The sequence below is a fragment of the Garra rufa genome, chromosome 20 (genome assembly GCF_049309525.1).
Source record: "Garra rufa chromosome 20, GarRuf1.0, whole genome shotgun sequence".
In the NCBI taxonomy this organism is placed as follows: Eukaryota; Metazoa; Chordata; class Actinopteri; order Cypriniformes; family Cyprinidae; genus Garra; species Garra rufa.
The window spans coordinates 23018403-23036142 of NC_133380.1; the positions used below are offsets into that span (position 1 = coordinate 23018403).

The window sequence follows — 17740 nt, forward strand, 5'->3', positions numbered from 1 at the left end:
TTTTTTTTTTGATTAAGTTAGAAAATGAGCCGAGGAGTAATTTAGTAAGTGTTACAGATGTAAGCCTTCGGCTTACAAATTCAAAGTTAGAGAAAACTTGCACTCTGTGATCACGTAGTTGAGTGTTTAGGCTCATCGCTGCACTTTTGTACGAACATTGTTAATAGTTTTGGTTGATATTAGTGGATTATAAACAAAAGTGCTTCAAGATGCCATAGAAGAACTCTTTTTGTCTAAATAATTTCGGAAAGAACCTTTAACATCTGAAGAACCTCTATGTTTCACGAAAGGTTCTTTGTGGCGAAAGAAGGTTCTTCAGATTATAAAAAGGTAACAAAGATGGTTCTTCAAAGAACCTCTGACTGAATTGTTCATCGTGCAACCAAAAATGGTTTCTCTATGGAAAGGTGTAGAACCTTTATTTTTAAGGGTCCTTTAGTTCTAAGAGTGTGGACCACAAAACCAGTCATAAGTAACACAGGAATATTTGTAGCAATAGCCAATGATACATTGGATGGCTCAAAATGATCGATTTTTCTTTTATGGCAAAAATCATTAGGATATTAATTAAAGATCATGTTCCATGAAGATATTTTGTAAATTTCCTACTACAAATATATCCAAACCTAATGTTTGATTAGACGACTGTAAAAGCACCCTCAGATTTTCAAATAGTTGTATCTTTAAATTGACTCTTATGACTGGTTTTGTGGTCCAGGGTCGCAAATAATAAAGCAGAGTTAAGGGAACTCATTTGGTTTGTGTTCTTGTCTCGCAGTGCTGATCAATCCCAGGTTATGTCCTAATTATGAAAGCACTCACCATGAAGTAAATTTGCGAACAATCAACAAGGTTGTCCCCTTAAGATTATCTAGTGATATGGTCATAATAATCACCTGTTGATTTAAATCTGCATTGTCATGTCTAAATTCTATTGATTTTGAGTTACAGTGTGAAATGATGCTTGTTATGGCGCAATATTCAATAATGCTGAGGGCTGAAATAGTACGTGCATGTAGGTGTGTGTCAGATAGAATAAACATTCTGCTTTTATCTTCTGTCTTTGATGTCTTTTCTCTTCAGCCGGTGTTCCTGCCATGTCCTGGCTCCTGTGTCTGTGGATAAGTGTTAGCTGCTTACTGCTGTGCCACGCCACTTTGTACGAAACCATCCAGCAGCATCATGTGACCCGGCCGGGCCGCAACGCCATACAGATTCTGGGTCAGTGTCTCGTTTAAACCGTATGTTCTTCATCGATGATGTGCTGGTTGACCTATGAGATCAAGACTTCAGGTGTACATAAAAGTGAGCTTAAATGCATATTATTGCAGTGCTTCTCAAACTGTGGTAAGTGTGTTATCCCCACCTCGGTCGTGAAATCTTTGTTCTGGCTTGTGAGGGGTTTTGCATCGCGAGTTCTCCAAACTGCAGCGGTGGAAGTCTTCGGTGTGTGCGCGAGACAGGCTTGAGGCTAAACTCTCCTATCAGCATGCTGTGAATATGAGCAGCTTTGATCACAGAGGCTCTGGTGGAAATGACAATTTACGTCTATCGCCCGCTCTATGGAAGTATTTGGCAATTAAGTAGCGTTTCGCTACGAGGGCCGACGGGAAGAGAGACAGCAAGGTGGGTCTCTCTTCAACACTAAGTATGCAAATGGAAGCGATTGTGGCATACTTTCAACAGCTACAAAGAACTCCGAAGCAATTTAACGGCGCGCAAGTTAGATCACCGCATGCTCATTAAATATTTGCAATGCCTTGTCTTTATAGATTACGTAGTAAATGTGTTCGTTACTTCATTACTAGCGATTTTGCATCCTGGGAGTCCTAGTATAGCGTAGTTTGAATTATTGCAAACTTTAGTCATTTATTTTTAATGATTAGCATCTTATAAGACACTGTACATATGTTCGAGAGAATAGCACTTCAAACTCATTAATCCAATACAAGGAGAGAAAAGTGCGATGGGTGTCAGAAAGACCCGGATGAATTTTTAACACCGTGCTTCCAGGTTTTTATCCGGCCCAGCAGAGCACAGTGCCAGAGATGTACAAAGAAGAGCTTGCCCCATAGTAAGTGTTCCCTGAATTATTAAAGGGGTCGGCTGAACAACAAAAAGAAATCATCCCCCACCCCTCTCCGCGGTATATGGAAAAGTTAGACAAAAACGCGTGTGAGAAATCACATCTCTGGTGTTGGGAAGGTCAAGAAGGGCTCGGTAATGGAGGGTTGTAGCTTTTAAACATGCTCCCACGCTTGCACGCATCCATATAGCTGCGGCTGAGGATGTTGTTTTGCTAAAGTGCTCATGGTTTGACACGTTCTTCTTTTGGTTTCTGACCTGATGGAGTAATAGATTTAGTTCTGAATCATAATTCTGAGTATGAAATCTTTGTCTACGGTTCTAACTCTGTTAGATGAACCAGGCTTAATGGAGTCTTTTTATGTAATTCCTTTATAATGGCAAAGGTGCAAAGACATGGAACGGGCTAATTAGATGTCACTGAGCTTCTCAAGCTTTCTCACGAAGGCTCTGTTTTGTTGCTAACTGAATCAACAAACATCTAAAGCTGGGTGTATCGGCAGTATTGTTAATGAGCTTTCTTGATGTCAGGTCTGCAGACATATTTGGCTACCCTTCAGTATTACCTGCTGGTGTCTTCCATCTCAACTGGGTTTAAAACTGTATGCTTTGCTTGTTAGAGAATATTTTAAAGGGATAGTGCACTAAAAAAATGAAAATTCTGTCATTTTTTTATTTTATTTTCTGTACTTTTGTAAAAGCATGTCAACTGATGCGAGAGAATAAATAGTTGAATTAAGTTGTTGTTTAAGTTACTGAATGTTGAGTTTTGGTGCTTAAGTAACACCGTTTCAATTCCAGCCTGCAAAGCATCCTGATACTTTAAAAAAATATATATGTTTGGCATTAAATCACTCAGTTTAAGTTATTGACCATTTATTGCAAAGTACTGCATCTTTTAGCTCAACCAAAGATCAAGTAGACAAGGCTTCAAGTAATCATATTCTGGATGTTGAGTTTTGGTGCTTAAGTGGGTAATGCAGGTTTGATTCTAGCATGCAACATACATTTTTTCTTCATTCTTTGTATTATTTTTTGGAATTAAATCACTTAGTTACAGTTACTGACCATTTGTTCCAAACTAAGTACTGCCCCTTTTAGATCAGCCAGTGATCAAGTAGACAAGCTACAAGTAATCAGATTCTGAATGTTGAGTTTTGGTGCTTAAGTGAGTAATGCAGGTTTTATTCCAGCCTGCAACGCATCCTGATACTTTTTTCATTCTTTGTATTATTTTGTGGCATCAAATCACTCAGTTTAAGTTATGGAACATTTCTTGCAAAGTACTGCCCCTTTTAGCTCACCCAATGATCAAGTAGACAAGGCTTCAAGTAATCATATTCTAGATGTTGAGTTTTGGTGCTTAAGTGGGTAATGCAGGTTCGATTCCAGCCTGCAACACATCCTAATAAAATTTTTTGCCATTAAATTATTGAATATTTGTTGCAAATTACTGCACCTTTTAGCTCAACCAAAGATCAAGTTGACAAGGCTTCAAGTAATTATATTCTGGATGTTGAGTTTTGGTGCTTAAGTGGGTAATGCAGGTTCGACACCTTTTCTTTTTTTTTGGCAAGTTATTATTTATTTTTAATTTCTTTGCGCAGGTCTTTCTTACAACTTTTTAATTCTTTGAGGTTCTCCTCCCACGTGTGCAGTTCTTCTAAAGTTTTGGAAAAACAGGCACTTACACTTAAGATTTTGATAATACACTGCGTGGCTCCTCATTGAAATAATCACTTGGACAGCAGCAATTTAATGGGAATTAAAAACTATGATTAATACCTGAATTAAAATTGATTTTGTAGATCTAAAACCATCTCTAGTTTCATTAGGAAGACCTTTTATTATAAATAGATTTCCATTGCCTGGAGAGAGATCTAACATTTTGAAATGTTTTTTTCCCCTTGGCCCATCTTTTTATCCATGGCACTATTATCCAGCAATCAAAGCCTATTAAAAAAAAAAAAAAAAAACTATCCAAGATTAAAAATGAGTGTGAGTAAAGGAAAGCAGAGCATGATTCATTTAGAAAAGCTGTCATCATTTATTTAACTGTGAAACACCCCCACCGATGATATTCGAGTACAAACACTTTATATCAATGCCAAAAATGCTTCAAAATCCAGATAGGAGAGAACAGCACCATTACTCTGTGGGTTAGACAGACGTGTATCAGTATAACCAGGAGCAATTGTATTTCCATAATCAAGGTGGAAGTTTAAGTGCCTGAGCCAAAATCTTTCATAAATGATGAAATGCAGGCTGGTGTCCTTGATGCTGAAAAGATGTATATGGCAGATATTTATCTTTCTACATTTTCTGCTAATGATCATTTATTGTTGAAGACAAACTCAAGATTGTAGCTGTTAGTCTGAATAATGGACAGCATTTTCTATTTCGGGAAGAATTGTTTCGTTGATGTTCAGTTTAATTATATAGAACATTGGTTTCTAATTGTTTGACTTGTAATGCTTAGGTAGGCGATGCAGATTCAAGCCTGGCATGTAACACATCCTGAACACAGTCCATCTTTTCCTGTCTCATAAAAAAACGGCACTAGATGACAAAAAACAAAACAAAACAACAACAAAAAAACCCCACATGGTTCTTATGGTGGGCCATTAAATTAAGTTGCAAAAAAACAAACAAAATTCACCAAGGCAAAATTTTAATTAAATTTTTAATAGTTTAATATGTAAATTTTTTGGCAATAAATCTATTTTGTTTAATAAATGAGTTCATTTATTGTCCATTTGTAAAAAAAAAAAAAAAAACAACAAAAAAAAAACACCCCTTCTAGTTCACCCAATGATTATGTTAAGTAATCAGATGTTAAAAGTTGAGTTGTGGTACTTGTGAGTAATGCAGGTTCGAGTCTGACCTGCAACACGTCCTGATACCTTTTTTGTATTATTTTTGGCATTATTTACAGTTACTGACTAATTGTTCCAAAGTATTGTCCCTTTTAGCTCACCCAATGATCAAGTAGACAAAGCTACAAGTAATCATATTCTGAATGTTGAGTTTTGGTGCTTAAGTAGGTAATGCAGGTTCGATTTTAGCCTGCAACATGTCTTGGTACCTTTTTTAATGTTATTTTTGGCATTAAATCACTCAATTTAATTTGACCATTTGTTCCAAAGTTCTGCCCCTTCTAGCTCACACAGTCATCATGTTGAGTAATCAGATGTTAAAAGTTTTAGTTGAGTTTTAGTACTTGTGGGTAATGCAGGTTTGAGTCCAGCCTGCAACACGTCCTGATACCTTTCTTTCTTTGTTCCAATGTACTGCTCCTTTTTAACTCGCCCAATGATCAAGTAGACAAGGCTACAAGTAATTATATTCTGAATGTTGAGTTGTGGTGCTTAAGTAGGTAACATAGGTTCTATTCCAGTCTGCAACATGCCCTGATACCTTTTTTTGTATTACTTTTTGGCATTAAATTACTCAGTTTAAGTTATTGATCTTTTTGTTGCATAGTACTGCTCATTTTAACTCACCCAATGATCAAGTAGACAAAGCTACATGTAATCAGATTCTGAATGTTGAGGTTTGGTGCTTAAGAGGGTAATGCAGGTTCGATTCTAGCCTGCAACATGCCCTAATACCTTTTTTGCCCCTTTTAGCTCACCCAATAATCAAGTAGACAAAGCTACAAGTAATCAAATTCCCAACGTTGAGTTTTGGTGCTTAAGTAGGTAATGCAGGTTCAATTTCAGCTTGCAACATGTCCTGATATCTTTTATTATTATTATTATTGGCATTAAATCACTCAGTTTTTACCATTTGTTACAAAAGTACTGCACATTTTAGCTCACCCAGTGATCAAGTAGACAAGGTGACAAGTAATCAGATTCTGAATGTAGAGTTTTGGTGCTTAAGTAAGTAATGCAGGTTCGATTCCAGTATTCAACTCGCCCTGATAACTTTTTTTTTTTCATTAAATCAATCCGTTTAAGTTATTGTACATTTGTTGCAGAGTACTGCTCCTTTTAGCTCACCCAATGATCAAGTAGACAAGGCTACAAGTAATCAGATTCTTAATGTTGAGTTTTGATGCTTAAGTGAGTAATGCAGGTTCGATTCCAGTCTGCAATGCGTCCTATTATTTTTGGCATTAAATCACTCAGTTTAAGTTATTGAACATGTGTTACAAAGTACTGCCCCTTTTAGCTCACCCATTGATCAAGTAGACAAGGCTACAAGCAATCAGGTTCTGAATGTTGAGTTTTGATGCTTAACTGGGTAATGCAGGTTCTATTCCAGCCTGCAATGCATCCTTATACCTTTTTTTTGTATTATTTTTGCCATTAAATCACTCAGTTTAAGTTATTGGCCATTTGTTGGGTAATGCAGGTTTTATTCCAGCCTGCAACACATCTTGATACTTTTTATTTGGCATTAAATTACTAAGTTATTGAATATTTGTTGCAAAGTACTGCATTCTTTTAACTCATCCAGTGATCAAGTAGACAAGGCAACAAGGAATCAAATTCTGAATGTTGAGTTTTGGTGCTTAAGTGGGTAATTTAGGTCCGATTCCAGCCTGCAACAGGTCCTGATACCTTTTTTCCATTCTTTGTGCTTTAGCTTACTGAATGTTGAGTTTTGGTGCTTAAATGGGTAATGCAGGTTCAATCAAATCCAGCCTGCAGCATCTCCGGGTACCATTTGACTTTACTTTTTTTATATAAAGAGTCAAAAATGCATTTAAAACTAATTTGTTCATGCAGTGAATACAGAACCCATGCAGTCGGGTAGATTTAGCTATGTATCCTGGTACCATTTCCCTTTATACTCTCTATTTTTTTAGAAAGAGGCAAAAATGTTTTTAAAACAAATTTGTTCATGCAGTGAATCCAGAACTCGTGCAGTCAGGTAGCTTTAGCTGCACAGTTTGCAAAATCATTATTTGTTTGAGAATGATGGATACAGTAGTTGTCAGGTCAGAGGTGTCTCCGTACAAGTGTAATCCTCCATGCAGTTCAGGCATTTCACAATACTGCAGAAATCGGCTTACCTCCTATAACAGGAGCTTGACATGAATACCAAAACGGATTTGGTTGCTTTTGAATTCTCTCTCTGTCCCCCAAAACCCTATTTTTTTGAGAAACGACCAAAAAAAAACCCCGTCACAGCTGAGGCTTATATTGAGTAACGAGTTGAGTCGCTCCACTGCTCCATCACCTGTTCAGGCACCGGCTCCAAGCTGTCCGTATCCCATGAGCCCGTGCAGGACGGGCCCCCGCCCGCGTTCCACTCTCAGCCGAGATTGATGGCGGTCCGATTCCGGGCAGCCAATTCTGGTCTCTCAAGAAATAATCCACTACATTGACAGATGAGCAGAATGTGACATGACACAATCCCAGGCTGCAGTGTTTCTCTTCCGCCTTTCTCCTTACCAAATGAAGGCCCCGACTGCTTTGGATTTGGCCGGATACGCCGACCGCTGCTGAATACTTTCCTGATCAGCTGGTGTTGTAGCCCAGCAACAGAGGGAGAAACTAGCCTCATTTCTTTTCACGTTTATTTCCTTGCCTCAGAAACACTTGAGACAATATGAATTACCAATATCATAGCTGCATGTTGGGTCATAGTTTGGTTTAACCTTAGTCACTGTTGTCTCCTGTTATACAATCAGTTATTAACTAGAGTTTCTAATAATACAATAAATGTTTTAAAAAATCTGATTAAAATCAAGCATATACGTCAATGGTGGCTGGTTGTTTTTAAGAACTGGGAAGCACAGAAATTATGTCTGTTTGGATATAAAAAATATGTATATGTATGGACTTAAAACAGCATTCCCTACAATTCATAGATATATAGATAGATGGATAGATAGATAGAAAGATATTTCTGTGACTCTCCAGTCACAGTAATAACGTCCAAATGAATGCGAAGAATAATAGTTGTTGAAGACGTTTGTCGGCTGTTTTATTATGAATTAATCAGATTAATTTCACACCTACTTTTAATTGTGGCAAACTAATTAGAAGGGGGAATTGATGACATAAAACCAAATTCAATTATATGCAGCTCACTGGAATGGCGTAGTAATCTGATTTCTTAGCAAATTGGATGAAGGAGAGGTTTGATTGGGATAGCTAGGATGATTCACACTCACATGCCCAAATACTGCACCAAAACAAACCCCATTTCACTTCATCAGGATCTTCATGTGACTCAGTGGAACTTAACTTTCTTAGGTTAAACCGTAAGCCAAATACAATGTTTAAGAACTGTTTGTTTCTGTATTTCACACTTTGTTGCCTTCTTGCTTTGTGCTTGTTGTCTTTTGTGCTTTCTTTTATTCTTTCTTTTTCTATTGCATTTTCTGTAATTCTAGCCACCTCTTTCTTTCTTTCTTTCGCGATTTCTTTCGCATTTTTTTATTTTGCGCTTTCTTGTCTTCTTGCTTCACACTTTGTCTTTTGTGCTTTTATGCTTTCTTTCACACTTATTTTTGTTTACTTTCTTACTACTTGTTTATTTTTTTTTATTTTTTTATTTCTTTCTTACTTTATTTCTTACTCCTATTTTGGATTCAAACTCTGGTTGCATAGCAAAACCTTGTTTTGTGCTTTTTTTACTGTTCTTGTGTTGTGTTGTGTTGTGTTGTGTTGTTTTGTTTTGTTCTTTCTTTCTTTCTTTCTTTCTTTCTTTAGTTTTTTACTTAGTTTTGTGTTTACTTCCTTTGATCCTTTTTTTTTTGGATTTAAACTGCTTCGCAAAACTTTGTTTTGTGCTTTTTTTACTGTTGTTCTTGTGTTATTTTTTTCTTTCTATTTGTCTTTTTTCTTTATTTCTTTCTTTACTTAGTTTTGTGTTTACTTCCTTTCATTCTTACTTTCTTACTCCTTTTTTTTGGATTCAAACTCTGCGTTAAGTTGCAAAACTTTGTTTTGTGCTTTTTTTACTGTTGTTCTTTCTTTCTTTCTTTCTTTCTTTCTTTCTTTCTTTCTTTCTTTCTTTCTTTCTTTCTTTCTTTCTTTCGGTGTTTGCTTAGTTTTGTGTTTACTTCCTTTCATTCTTTCTTACCCTTTTCTGGATTCAAACTCTGCGTTGCGTTGCAAAACCTTGTTTTGTGCTTTTTTTACTGTTGTTCTTGTGTTCTTTTTTTCTTTCTTTACTTAGTTTTGTGTTTCTTTTACACTGCCTTGCTTTCTTGCTTTGTGCTTTCTGTCTTTTGTGCTTTCTTTTACTCGTTTGTTTTCTCTTTTACTTTCTTTCAATTTTTTTGCATTGTCTGTAATTCTTGCTTTTTTGCCTTTTTTCACAATTTTGTATTTCTTTCTTTCTTTCTTTCTTTCTTTCTTTCTTTCTTTCTTTCTTTCTTTCTGTCATGCTTGCCTTTTTGCTTTGCACCTTTTGTCTTTTGTGCCTTTTATGCTTTTTCACTTACAGTTTTGTGCTTTCTTTTTTATTCTTTCTTTATTTCTCTTTCTGTTTTCTGTAATTACGTTTTTTTTGCAGTGTTTCTTTCTGTATTTCACACTTCTTGCATTCTTGCTTTGCGCTTTTGTGCTTGTACTCTTGTTCTTTGTTTTGTACTTTCATTCTTTTTTATTTTGCATTTTCAGTAATTCTAGCTTTTTTGCATTTTTACTATTTTTATTTTACTCTTTCTTTCTTTCTTACTTTCTTTTGCGCTTTCTGTATTTCATGCTTTCTTGCTTTGCACTTTCTGTCTTTTGCGCTTTCTTTCACACTTAGTTTTGTTCTTGCTTACTTTCATTCTTTCCTCTCTTTCTGTTTTCTGTATTTCACACTTGTCTTCAAGCTTTTGCATTTTCTTTTGCACTTTTTTACTCTTACTTTCTCTTTTGCACTGTTTTCAGTTTCTTTCTTTCTTTCTTTCTTTCTTTCTTTCTTTCTTTCTTTTGCACTTTCTTTCTTTTGCACTTTATGTATTTCACCCTTTGTCTTCTTGCTTTGTGCTTTCTGTCTTGTGTTCCTTCTTTTACGCATTTTCCACATTTCGTTTGGAGCTTACATTCTTTCATTTGTGTTGTTTCTTTTTTCTCGCACTTTCTGTATTTTGCGCTCTTTCCTCATTTCTTGCTCTTTGTTTTTACGGTTTCTTTCTTTTTTTTCTTCCTTCCTTTCTTTCACACCTTGTTTCACACTTTCTCTTTTTCTTTTCCTCTCTCTCTGTCAGATGTCTCTCTCGAGCTGCTCCTAATGCCCTCCCCCCTTCTGTCTTTTTCTCGGCCTCCTTTTTTCTCTCAATTTCCTCATCTCTATCTGGCCTTCAGACGATTTGTCATGGATCAGATGAGACAATTTGTCATGGATTAGTGCTCTTAACTGTGTGTGTGATAGTGAAGGCAGTCACTGGAAAAGCTGAAGAATCCTATTACAGTTCTTTTTATGGTAGTGTGTATGTGTGTGCGTGCTCATACGAACACATGTGCGTCCATTCGAGGAGAATTCAGAATTGCGCGCAAACCCTACGCAAATCTATTGCATACAATACGGGACCGCTGAATCATGCATAACCATACGTGGTGGGATGTTTTATCAACATACTGGGTGTAAAAGACCATTGTTCTGGTACCTGGCACAAAACGCACCGTATCCCCAAATCTCCTAGTCATGCAGAACATTCCGAAAGAGCGTTTTCTTCGGATTTCTGCTCTTTAATAACGGAAATATTTACTGATATTACAAAGATTGCAGTAAGAGATATTCTTAATCTTTTTTTTCCTGGTGAGCACATGCAGCTCAGCAAAAGCGAGATACAGAGATTATTCATATTTACAAAGCAAAACTGTCATTCAGAAGACAGAGCACGTCGTGTGCATTAAAGGATTTCCTTTGCCAAGTGCAGTGAGACGGAACAGGATTAGAGACCTGTTCTCTTATCGCAGCCTCCGTCTGAAAATAAGGTGGGCATTGAAGCTCTTTCCATCACCGTGGGCTTATTCATATGACTATACGCATCTCAAGAACGTCCATCGCGGAAGAAGGTATTATAATTCACGCCAGAGCCTTGATAGCATTTGCATTTCAGAATTTAGATCTAATTACATGCGCTAATTACAGCTGCATCTGACTCACGTCTTTGTTTGTCCCTGCGGTTGAGTTCTTAGAAGCGTCTCTTTCTGTCAGTCAATTTAGGCAGAGGAGTTTCGAGCGAGAAGCGGAGATGTGGAACCGCAGGCCGGCTCGACCAGCGGTCAATGCTTCCGTTAAGTGAAATGATCCCAGACACCGAATTCCCCATCTGGCTGACTGCAATGCAGGCGGAGTACATGAGCCATGTAAAATGAATTCCAGCCCACAAATCATTGCGACTGTTTTGTGCCTCTCATTCAAAGCGCTATGAATTCTTATTCTGCTATTTGAAATCACAAGCAGGGTATTGATATAAAGCTGTGGTGCTTCTCTTTCTTTTCTTGGCTCGTTCTGTGGATGCTGCTGCAGATGGCTTGGATCAGTTTGTACCTTAATATCTAATTTGTTTAGTGACAGTCAGGATTTATAATCCTAAATGCGCCATTTCCTAGACTGTAAACAATCTGTACTGCCTGAGTGTCAGGGTGATATTTGGGAATCTCTGGCTGCAGCTATATAATTGGAAAGACAAGGGCCAAATTTCCGCTATTGATCTCGGTGATTGAGCTTAAGGTTGGAGAGCAATTTTCAATTTTATTCCGCTTGTTGTTCTTTCTTTTCATTTCTTTCTTTCGTTTTTTCTTTTCCATAAACCTCACCCTACAGGGGTGTAAGTTTGACTAGAGATGCAGTTATTGACTGGGTCGTTCAAAGTGTGATTCAGGTGTAGATCAATCCCCGCCATGTTGCCACGGGTCATGTTTTTCCTCTGGAGCTGCTATTTTTCTTCATTTCAACAACTTTGTTTTCCCTTTTCAAGAAAATCATAAGTCTGTCTGAATCATGGAATCCTTATTCATTTGAACTCTTACCTCTACATTTATTACCACACTTCTTTTTATTGAATTCGTTAATGTACATTGCCAGTCAAAAGTTTTTGAACAGTAAGACTTTTGATATTTTTTAACATTTATTTGATCCAAAGTACAGCAAAAACAGCACAATTTTGATATTTTGACTATTTAAATTTTTTAAATCATTCTAATATTCTCATTTGCTGCTCAAATAACATTTATTATTATTATTATGTTGAAAACAGCTGAGTAGATTTTTTTCAGGTTTCTTTGATGAATAGAAAGTTCAGAAGAACATCATTTATCTGAAACATAAACCTTTTGTAACTATATAAATGTCTGCATCATCACTTTTGAGCAATTTCAAGCAAGTACTGTAATAATTTCTTTATAATATAATTATACTGATTTCAAGCTTTTAGATGGTATAGTGTATAATTGTCAGGATTTAGTCTGTTCTGTTCTGTCTTCCCAGTGTTTTTCCCCCCATGTTTCCCATTCATATGGTTTATCCTTGTCTCTCCCTTCTGGTTTTGTCTATTTTGGTTTAGTCTTGCCCATATTTGTATTTCCCCCTCGTTATCTTGTTATCTCGTTTGTAACCATGCCCTGTTTGCTGTGTATAAAAGTCTGCTCACTCCCCTTTGTCCGTCGATGATGTTACTTCGTGTTTTCCATCTGCTCCCGGATTTATGTTTGTTTTTCTTAAATAAAGTGTTTTTGTTTGTATTCCGTTTCCCCGGCTTCTCTTTGGATCTCCACCACTTCACCTCCAATACACGACCCTGACAGATCGACAGACCATGACAAAGATGAACTGGGCTGAGGAATTTCTCTGGGACATCCAGCAGGGAGAACGGCCATTGGAGGAGTTCGTGGAGGATTTCCTGAGCGTTTCCCATCTGGTTAGCTGGAGTGATTCAATGTTAAATGCTTGCTTTCCGATGGGACTAAAAGATATTGCTCTGTTTAGTTTGATAATCAATGATGATTGCCGCAAACCCCTAGCGGATTTTATTAATCATGTACTTAGTCTCAGTAATTCCATGTTCCTTGTTGATGTGGAGGATTCCTATCCTCTTCCCATCCGAAAGCATGCAATCACTCCAGCTCACCACAAGCCAGTGTCCTTCACCTCCATGAGCTCGATCCATCCAAGCCTTCCACGCTTCCCCACGTCCTCCTCAGCCCAGTTCAGCCGGCAGCCACTCCACGCTCTAGTCTGCCGGCCGCCGCCCAGCGCTCAAGCCCGCCGGCTTCCTCTCCGCACACAAGCCCGTCAGCGTCAGCTCACAAGATGGCTGTCGTCACGCCAGCGTCAGTTCACAAGATGGCTGCCACGCCAGAGTCTGCAAGCAAGATGGCTGCTGTCACGCCAGCATCAGCTCACAAGATGGCTGCCACGCCAGAGTCTGCAAGCAAGTTGGCCGCCATGTTATTATCTGCTCTCAAGATGGCTACCATGCCAGCGTCTGCACGCAAGATGGCTGCCACGCCATAGTCTGCACGCAAGACTGCCTCCGCTCCTGAGTTCCTTGCCAAGATGGCCGCCAAGCCTGAATCCCTGGCCAAGATGGCCGTCAAGCCTGAATCCCCGGCCAAGATGGCCGTCAAGCCTGAATTCCTGGCCAAGATGGCCACCGTTCCTGAGTTCCCGGCCGAGATGGCCACCAAGCCTGAATCCCCGGCCAAGATGGCCCTCAAGCCTGAATTCCTGGCCAAGATGGCCGCCAAGCCTGAGTTCCCGGCCAAGATGGCCGCCAAGCCTGAATCCCCAACGAAGATGGCCGTTAAGCCTGAATCCCCGGCCAAGATAGCCGTCAAGCCTGAATTCCTGGCCAAGATGGCCACCGTTCCTGAATCCCTGGCCAAGATGGCCTCCAAGCCTGAGTACTCGGCCAAGATGGCCGCCAAGCCTGAACCCCCGGACAAGATGGGGGTCTCTCCCGAGCCCACGGACAAGATGGCCACCGCACTTGAGTCTCCGCTGGTTCCACCCAGCCCGCCAGTGACCGCGCCGCCAGATCGCCCTCCAGTGACCGCTCGCGCAGAGCCTGCTCTTCCAGAGTCTCCGCTGGAGACGCCCAGCCCTCCAGAGTCTCGGCTGGGGTCGTCCAGCCCTCCAGAGCCCGCTCCTCAAGAGCACCATCCAGAGCCGGCGCGCCCTCCAGAGTCAGAGCACCCTCCAGAGCCGATGTCGCCTCCAGCGCGCCCTCCAGAGCCGGCACTTTCTCCAGCATGCCCTTCCGTGCTCTCCTGGGTGGGCTACACCCTGGGTTCCCCCAAGAAATTTTTTTTTGGGGCGGAGGCTACACCCCTCCTGGACTGTTTATCCGGCCATGGCTTCCTGAGTCCCCAGATTCGCCATGGCCTCCTGGACTGTTAATCCGGCCATAGCTTCCTGAGCCCCCAGATTCGCCATGGCCTCCTGGACTGTTAATCCGGCCATGGCTTCCTGGGCCCCAAGATCCGCCATGGCCTCCTGGACTGTTTAACCTGATATGGCTTCCTGAGCTCCCAGATCCGCCATGGCCTCATGGACTGTTTGCCAGGCCATGGCCTCCTGAACCCCCTGATCCGCCATGGCCTCCTGGACTGTTTGCCCGGCCATGGTCCCTTGAACTCCCTGATCCGCCCTGGAGACCACCCTTGTATCCTGTGTCTCCTGTGTCTTGTGTTCCTGTTTAGCGGTCTCCAGGGTGCCCACCCTCCCTCCCCTTTGGATGTTATTAGGCACGAGACGAGCCTTAGCGGAGGGGGGGTAATGTCAGGATTTAGTCTGTTCTGTTCTGTCTTCCCAGTGCCCCCCCCCCCATGTTTCCCATTCATATGGTTTATCCTTGTCTCCCCCTTCTGTTTTTGTCTATTTTGGTTTAGTCTTGCCCATATTTGTATTTCCCCCTCGTTATCTTGTTATCTCGTTTGTAACCACGCCCTGTTTGCTGTGTATAAAAGTCTGTGTCTGCTCACTCCCCTTTGTCCGTCGATGATGTTACTTCGTGTTTTCCATCTGCTCCCGGATTTATGTTTGTTTTTCTTAAAGTGTTTTTGTTTGTATTCCGTTTCCCCGGCTTCTCTTTGGATCTCCATCACTTCACCTCCAATACACGACCCTGACAATAATGTTACAAAAGCTTTTTAATTCAGATAAATGCTAATCTTTGGATCTTTCTATCCATCAAAGAATACTGAAAAAAATGTCCTCAACAGTTTTAAATATTAATAATATTAATAAACAATGTTTCTTAAACAGCAAATCAGCATGTTAGAATGATTTCTGAAGGATCATGTGACACTGAAGACTGGAGTAATGATGCAGAAAATTATTTAGTTTTGATCACAGGAATAAACTACATTTTAAAATATATTAAAATAGAAAAGTTATTTTAAATAGTAAGAATATTTCAAAATTGTACTGTTTTTGCTGTACTTTGGACCAAATACAGGCTTGGTGAGCAGAAGAGACTTCTTTAAAAAACATTAAAAATCTTACTGTTCAAAAACTTTTGACTGGTAGTGTATGCATACAGCAGAACAACTGAAATAATACAATATTAAATAGTTAACATGCATTACTTAGAGTTTTATATTATTTATTTATTTTGACATGTCCTGAATTTGACATTGTTTCATGGTATCGATGTATTGCTAAACTAGCTGTGAGCAAAACTGGCCAAAAATGGTTCACCCAAAAATACTCACCCTTATGTCGTTCTAAACCTGTAAGACCTTCGTTCATCTTTGGAACACAAATTAAGATATTTTTGATATCCAAAAGCTTTCTGACCCTCAATAGACAGCAACACAACTGACACGTTCAAGACCTCGAAAGGTAGTAACGACATTGTTAAAATAATCCATGTGACATCAGTGGTTAAACCATATTTTATAAAGCTACGAGAATACTTTTTGTGCACAAAGAATACAAAAACAACAATTTTATTCAACACTTTCTTCTCTTTCACATGCATTGTGGTACTTTCGTGAACACGTGTTGAACGCTAATTGTTGAATTAAGTCATTATTTTGGTTTTCTTTGGACACAAACAGTATTCTCGTAGCTTTATAACATTACATTTGAACCACAAAATGTCACAAGGACTATTTTAAAGATGTCCTTACTATCTTTCCTCTCTATGCAGGGTCAAAAAGCTCTCGGATTTCATCAACAATATCTTAATTTTGTGTTCCGAAGATGAACGAAGTCTTACGAGTTTGGAACAACACAAGGGTTTGGAACAACACAAGGGTTTTTCTGTTTGATTTAGTTTCATCGTGTTAGGTATATGTAGGATGAGAAGGAATGAGACTCTATTTTTATCCTTCGCTAAATGACCTAGTCAACAAACACACCCTTCACCTCAGGCCCCAGTGGTCATTACCTTCCAGGAAGCTTTTCCCCAGGCTCTATCCCTATTGTTTTACATCCATGACTTGCATGCATCACTGTCTAGTTTTTTTTTCTGCTGGATCACAGAAACACAGCTCCGAGATTACTATGTGCTGTCATGGCCGATTTAGCCAAGCTCACTGCGGGTATTTAGAAGAAGCATTATTTATTAGAGCTGCCTCAGATAGACACTGAGAGGCTTGTGCCGCTCCACTTTTCTTTGATCAATTTCTATAGTGACCTCCTCCAGAAATGTCCGTGACATCCTTCTTTTAAAACACGCTGGAAGAATATAGTTTCACCACACTGACCCTCCTAATAAAAACAGCTGAAACTAGCCCAAACTGGTTTGCTAAGGCCTATTTTGAAGGGTTTAAAGTTTTGGGTTCAAACAACAAAACACACTGTATGGTTATTACTCATTTATGTGCTAGCTAAAGCAGCTTAAAGGAGTAGTTGTAATGTACTCACCCCTTTGTCATACAAGATGTTCATATATTTCTTTCTTCAGTCGTAAAGAAATGAAGTTTTTTGAGGAAAACATTTAATGGACTTCTATGGTGTCCCAGAGTTTGAACTTCTAAAATACAGCTTCAAAGGGCTCTAAACGATCGCAGCCGAGGAAAGAAGGGTCTTAACCTTTTTTTTTTTTTTTTTTTTTTAATAATTCCAATTTATATACTTTTTAACCTCAAATGCTTGTCTTGTCTAGCTCTGTGTGTACTCTGTGTATTCCGGTTCATGACAGTTAGGGTATATCAAAAAAATCCCATCTCATTTTCTCCTCCAACTTCAAAATCACCCTACATCGCTGTTTTATCTTTTTTTGTAAAGGGTGTTTGATCTTCTTTGCATGTTCACTTTGTAAACACTGGGTCGGTACTTCTGCAGCGACGAAAATGAGATTGACGTTTTTCGACATACCCTACCTGTCATGAACTGGAATACACAGAGTTTACGCAGAGCTAGGCAAGGCAAGCGTTTAAGGTTAAAAAGTATATAAATTGTAAATGTTTTTAGAAAATAACCGATCGTTTCACAAGATAAGACCCTTCTTCCTGAGCTGGGATCATTTAGAGCCCTTTGAAGCTGCATTTAAACTGCATTTTGGAAGTTCAAACTTGGGGGCACCATAGAAGTCCATTATATGGAGACAAATCCTAAAATGTTTTTTTCTCAAAAAACATCAAAACTGCTTTTGATTATTAAAATTTAATGAAACCATTAAAATGGAATCCAGAAAAATCATGGAAAACACAGAATTTGGTAAAAAAAAAAAAAAAAAAAGTGAATTTGAGAAAAACTTATTTAATAGGTCCTTACCAATGTAGTTTTTAAAAATGTTAAA

General features: G+C 39.0%; 1 protein-coding gene across 2 annotated transcripts in view; it reads left to right on the plus strand.

The window, feature by feature from the left end:
* The window catches only part of tafa1b (TAFA chemokine like family member 1b), a 246449-nt gene that overhangs the window by 1717 nt on the left and 226992 nt on the right, over nucleotides 1-17740 (plus strand). For both annotated transcript variants that reach the window (XR_012340790.1, XM_073825686.1), the window contains exon 2: nucleotides 1084-1221. Coding sequence is in view for 1 of the 2 variants with exons in the window: in XM_073825686.1 (XP_073681787.1) it covers nucleotides 1098-1221 (124 nt within the window). In the remaining variant the exon portion in view is untranslated. The remainder of the gene's footprint in view (nucleotides 1-1083; nucleotides 1222-17740) is intronic.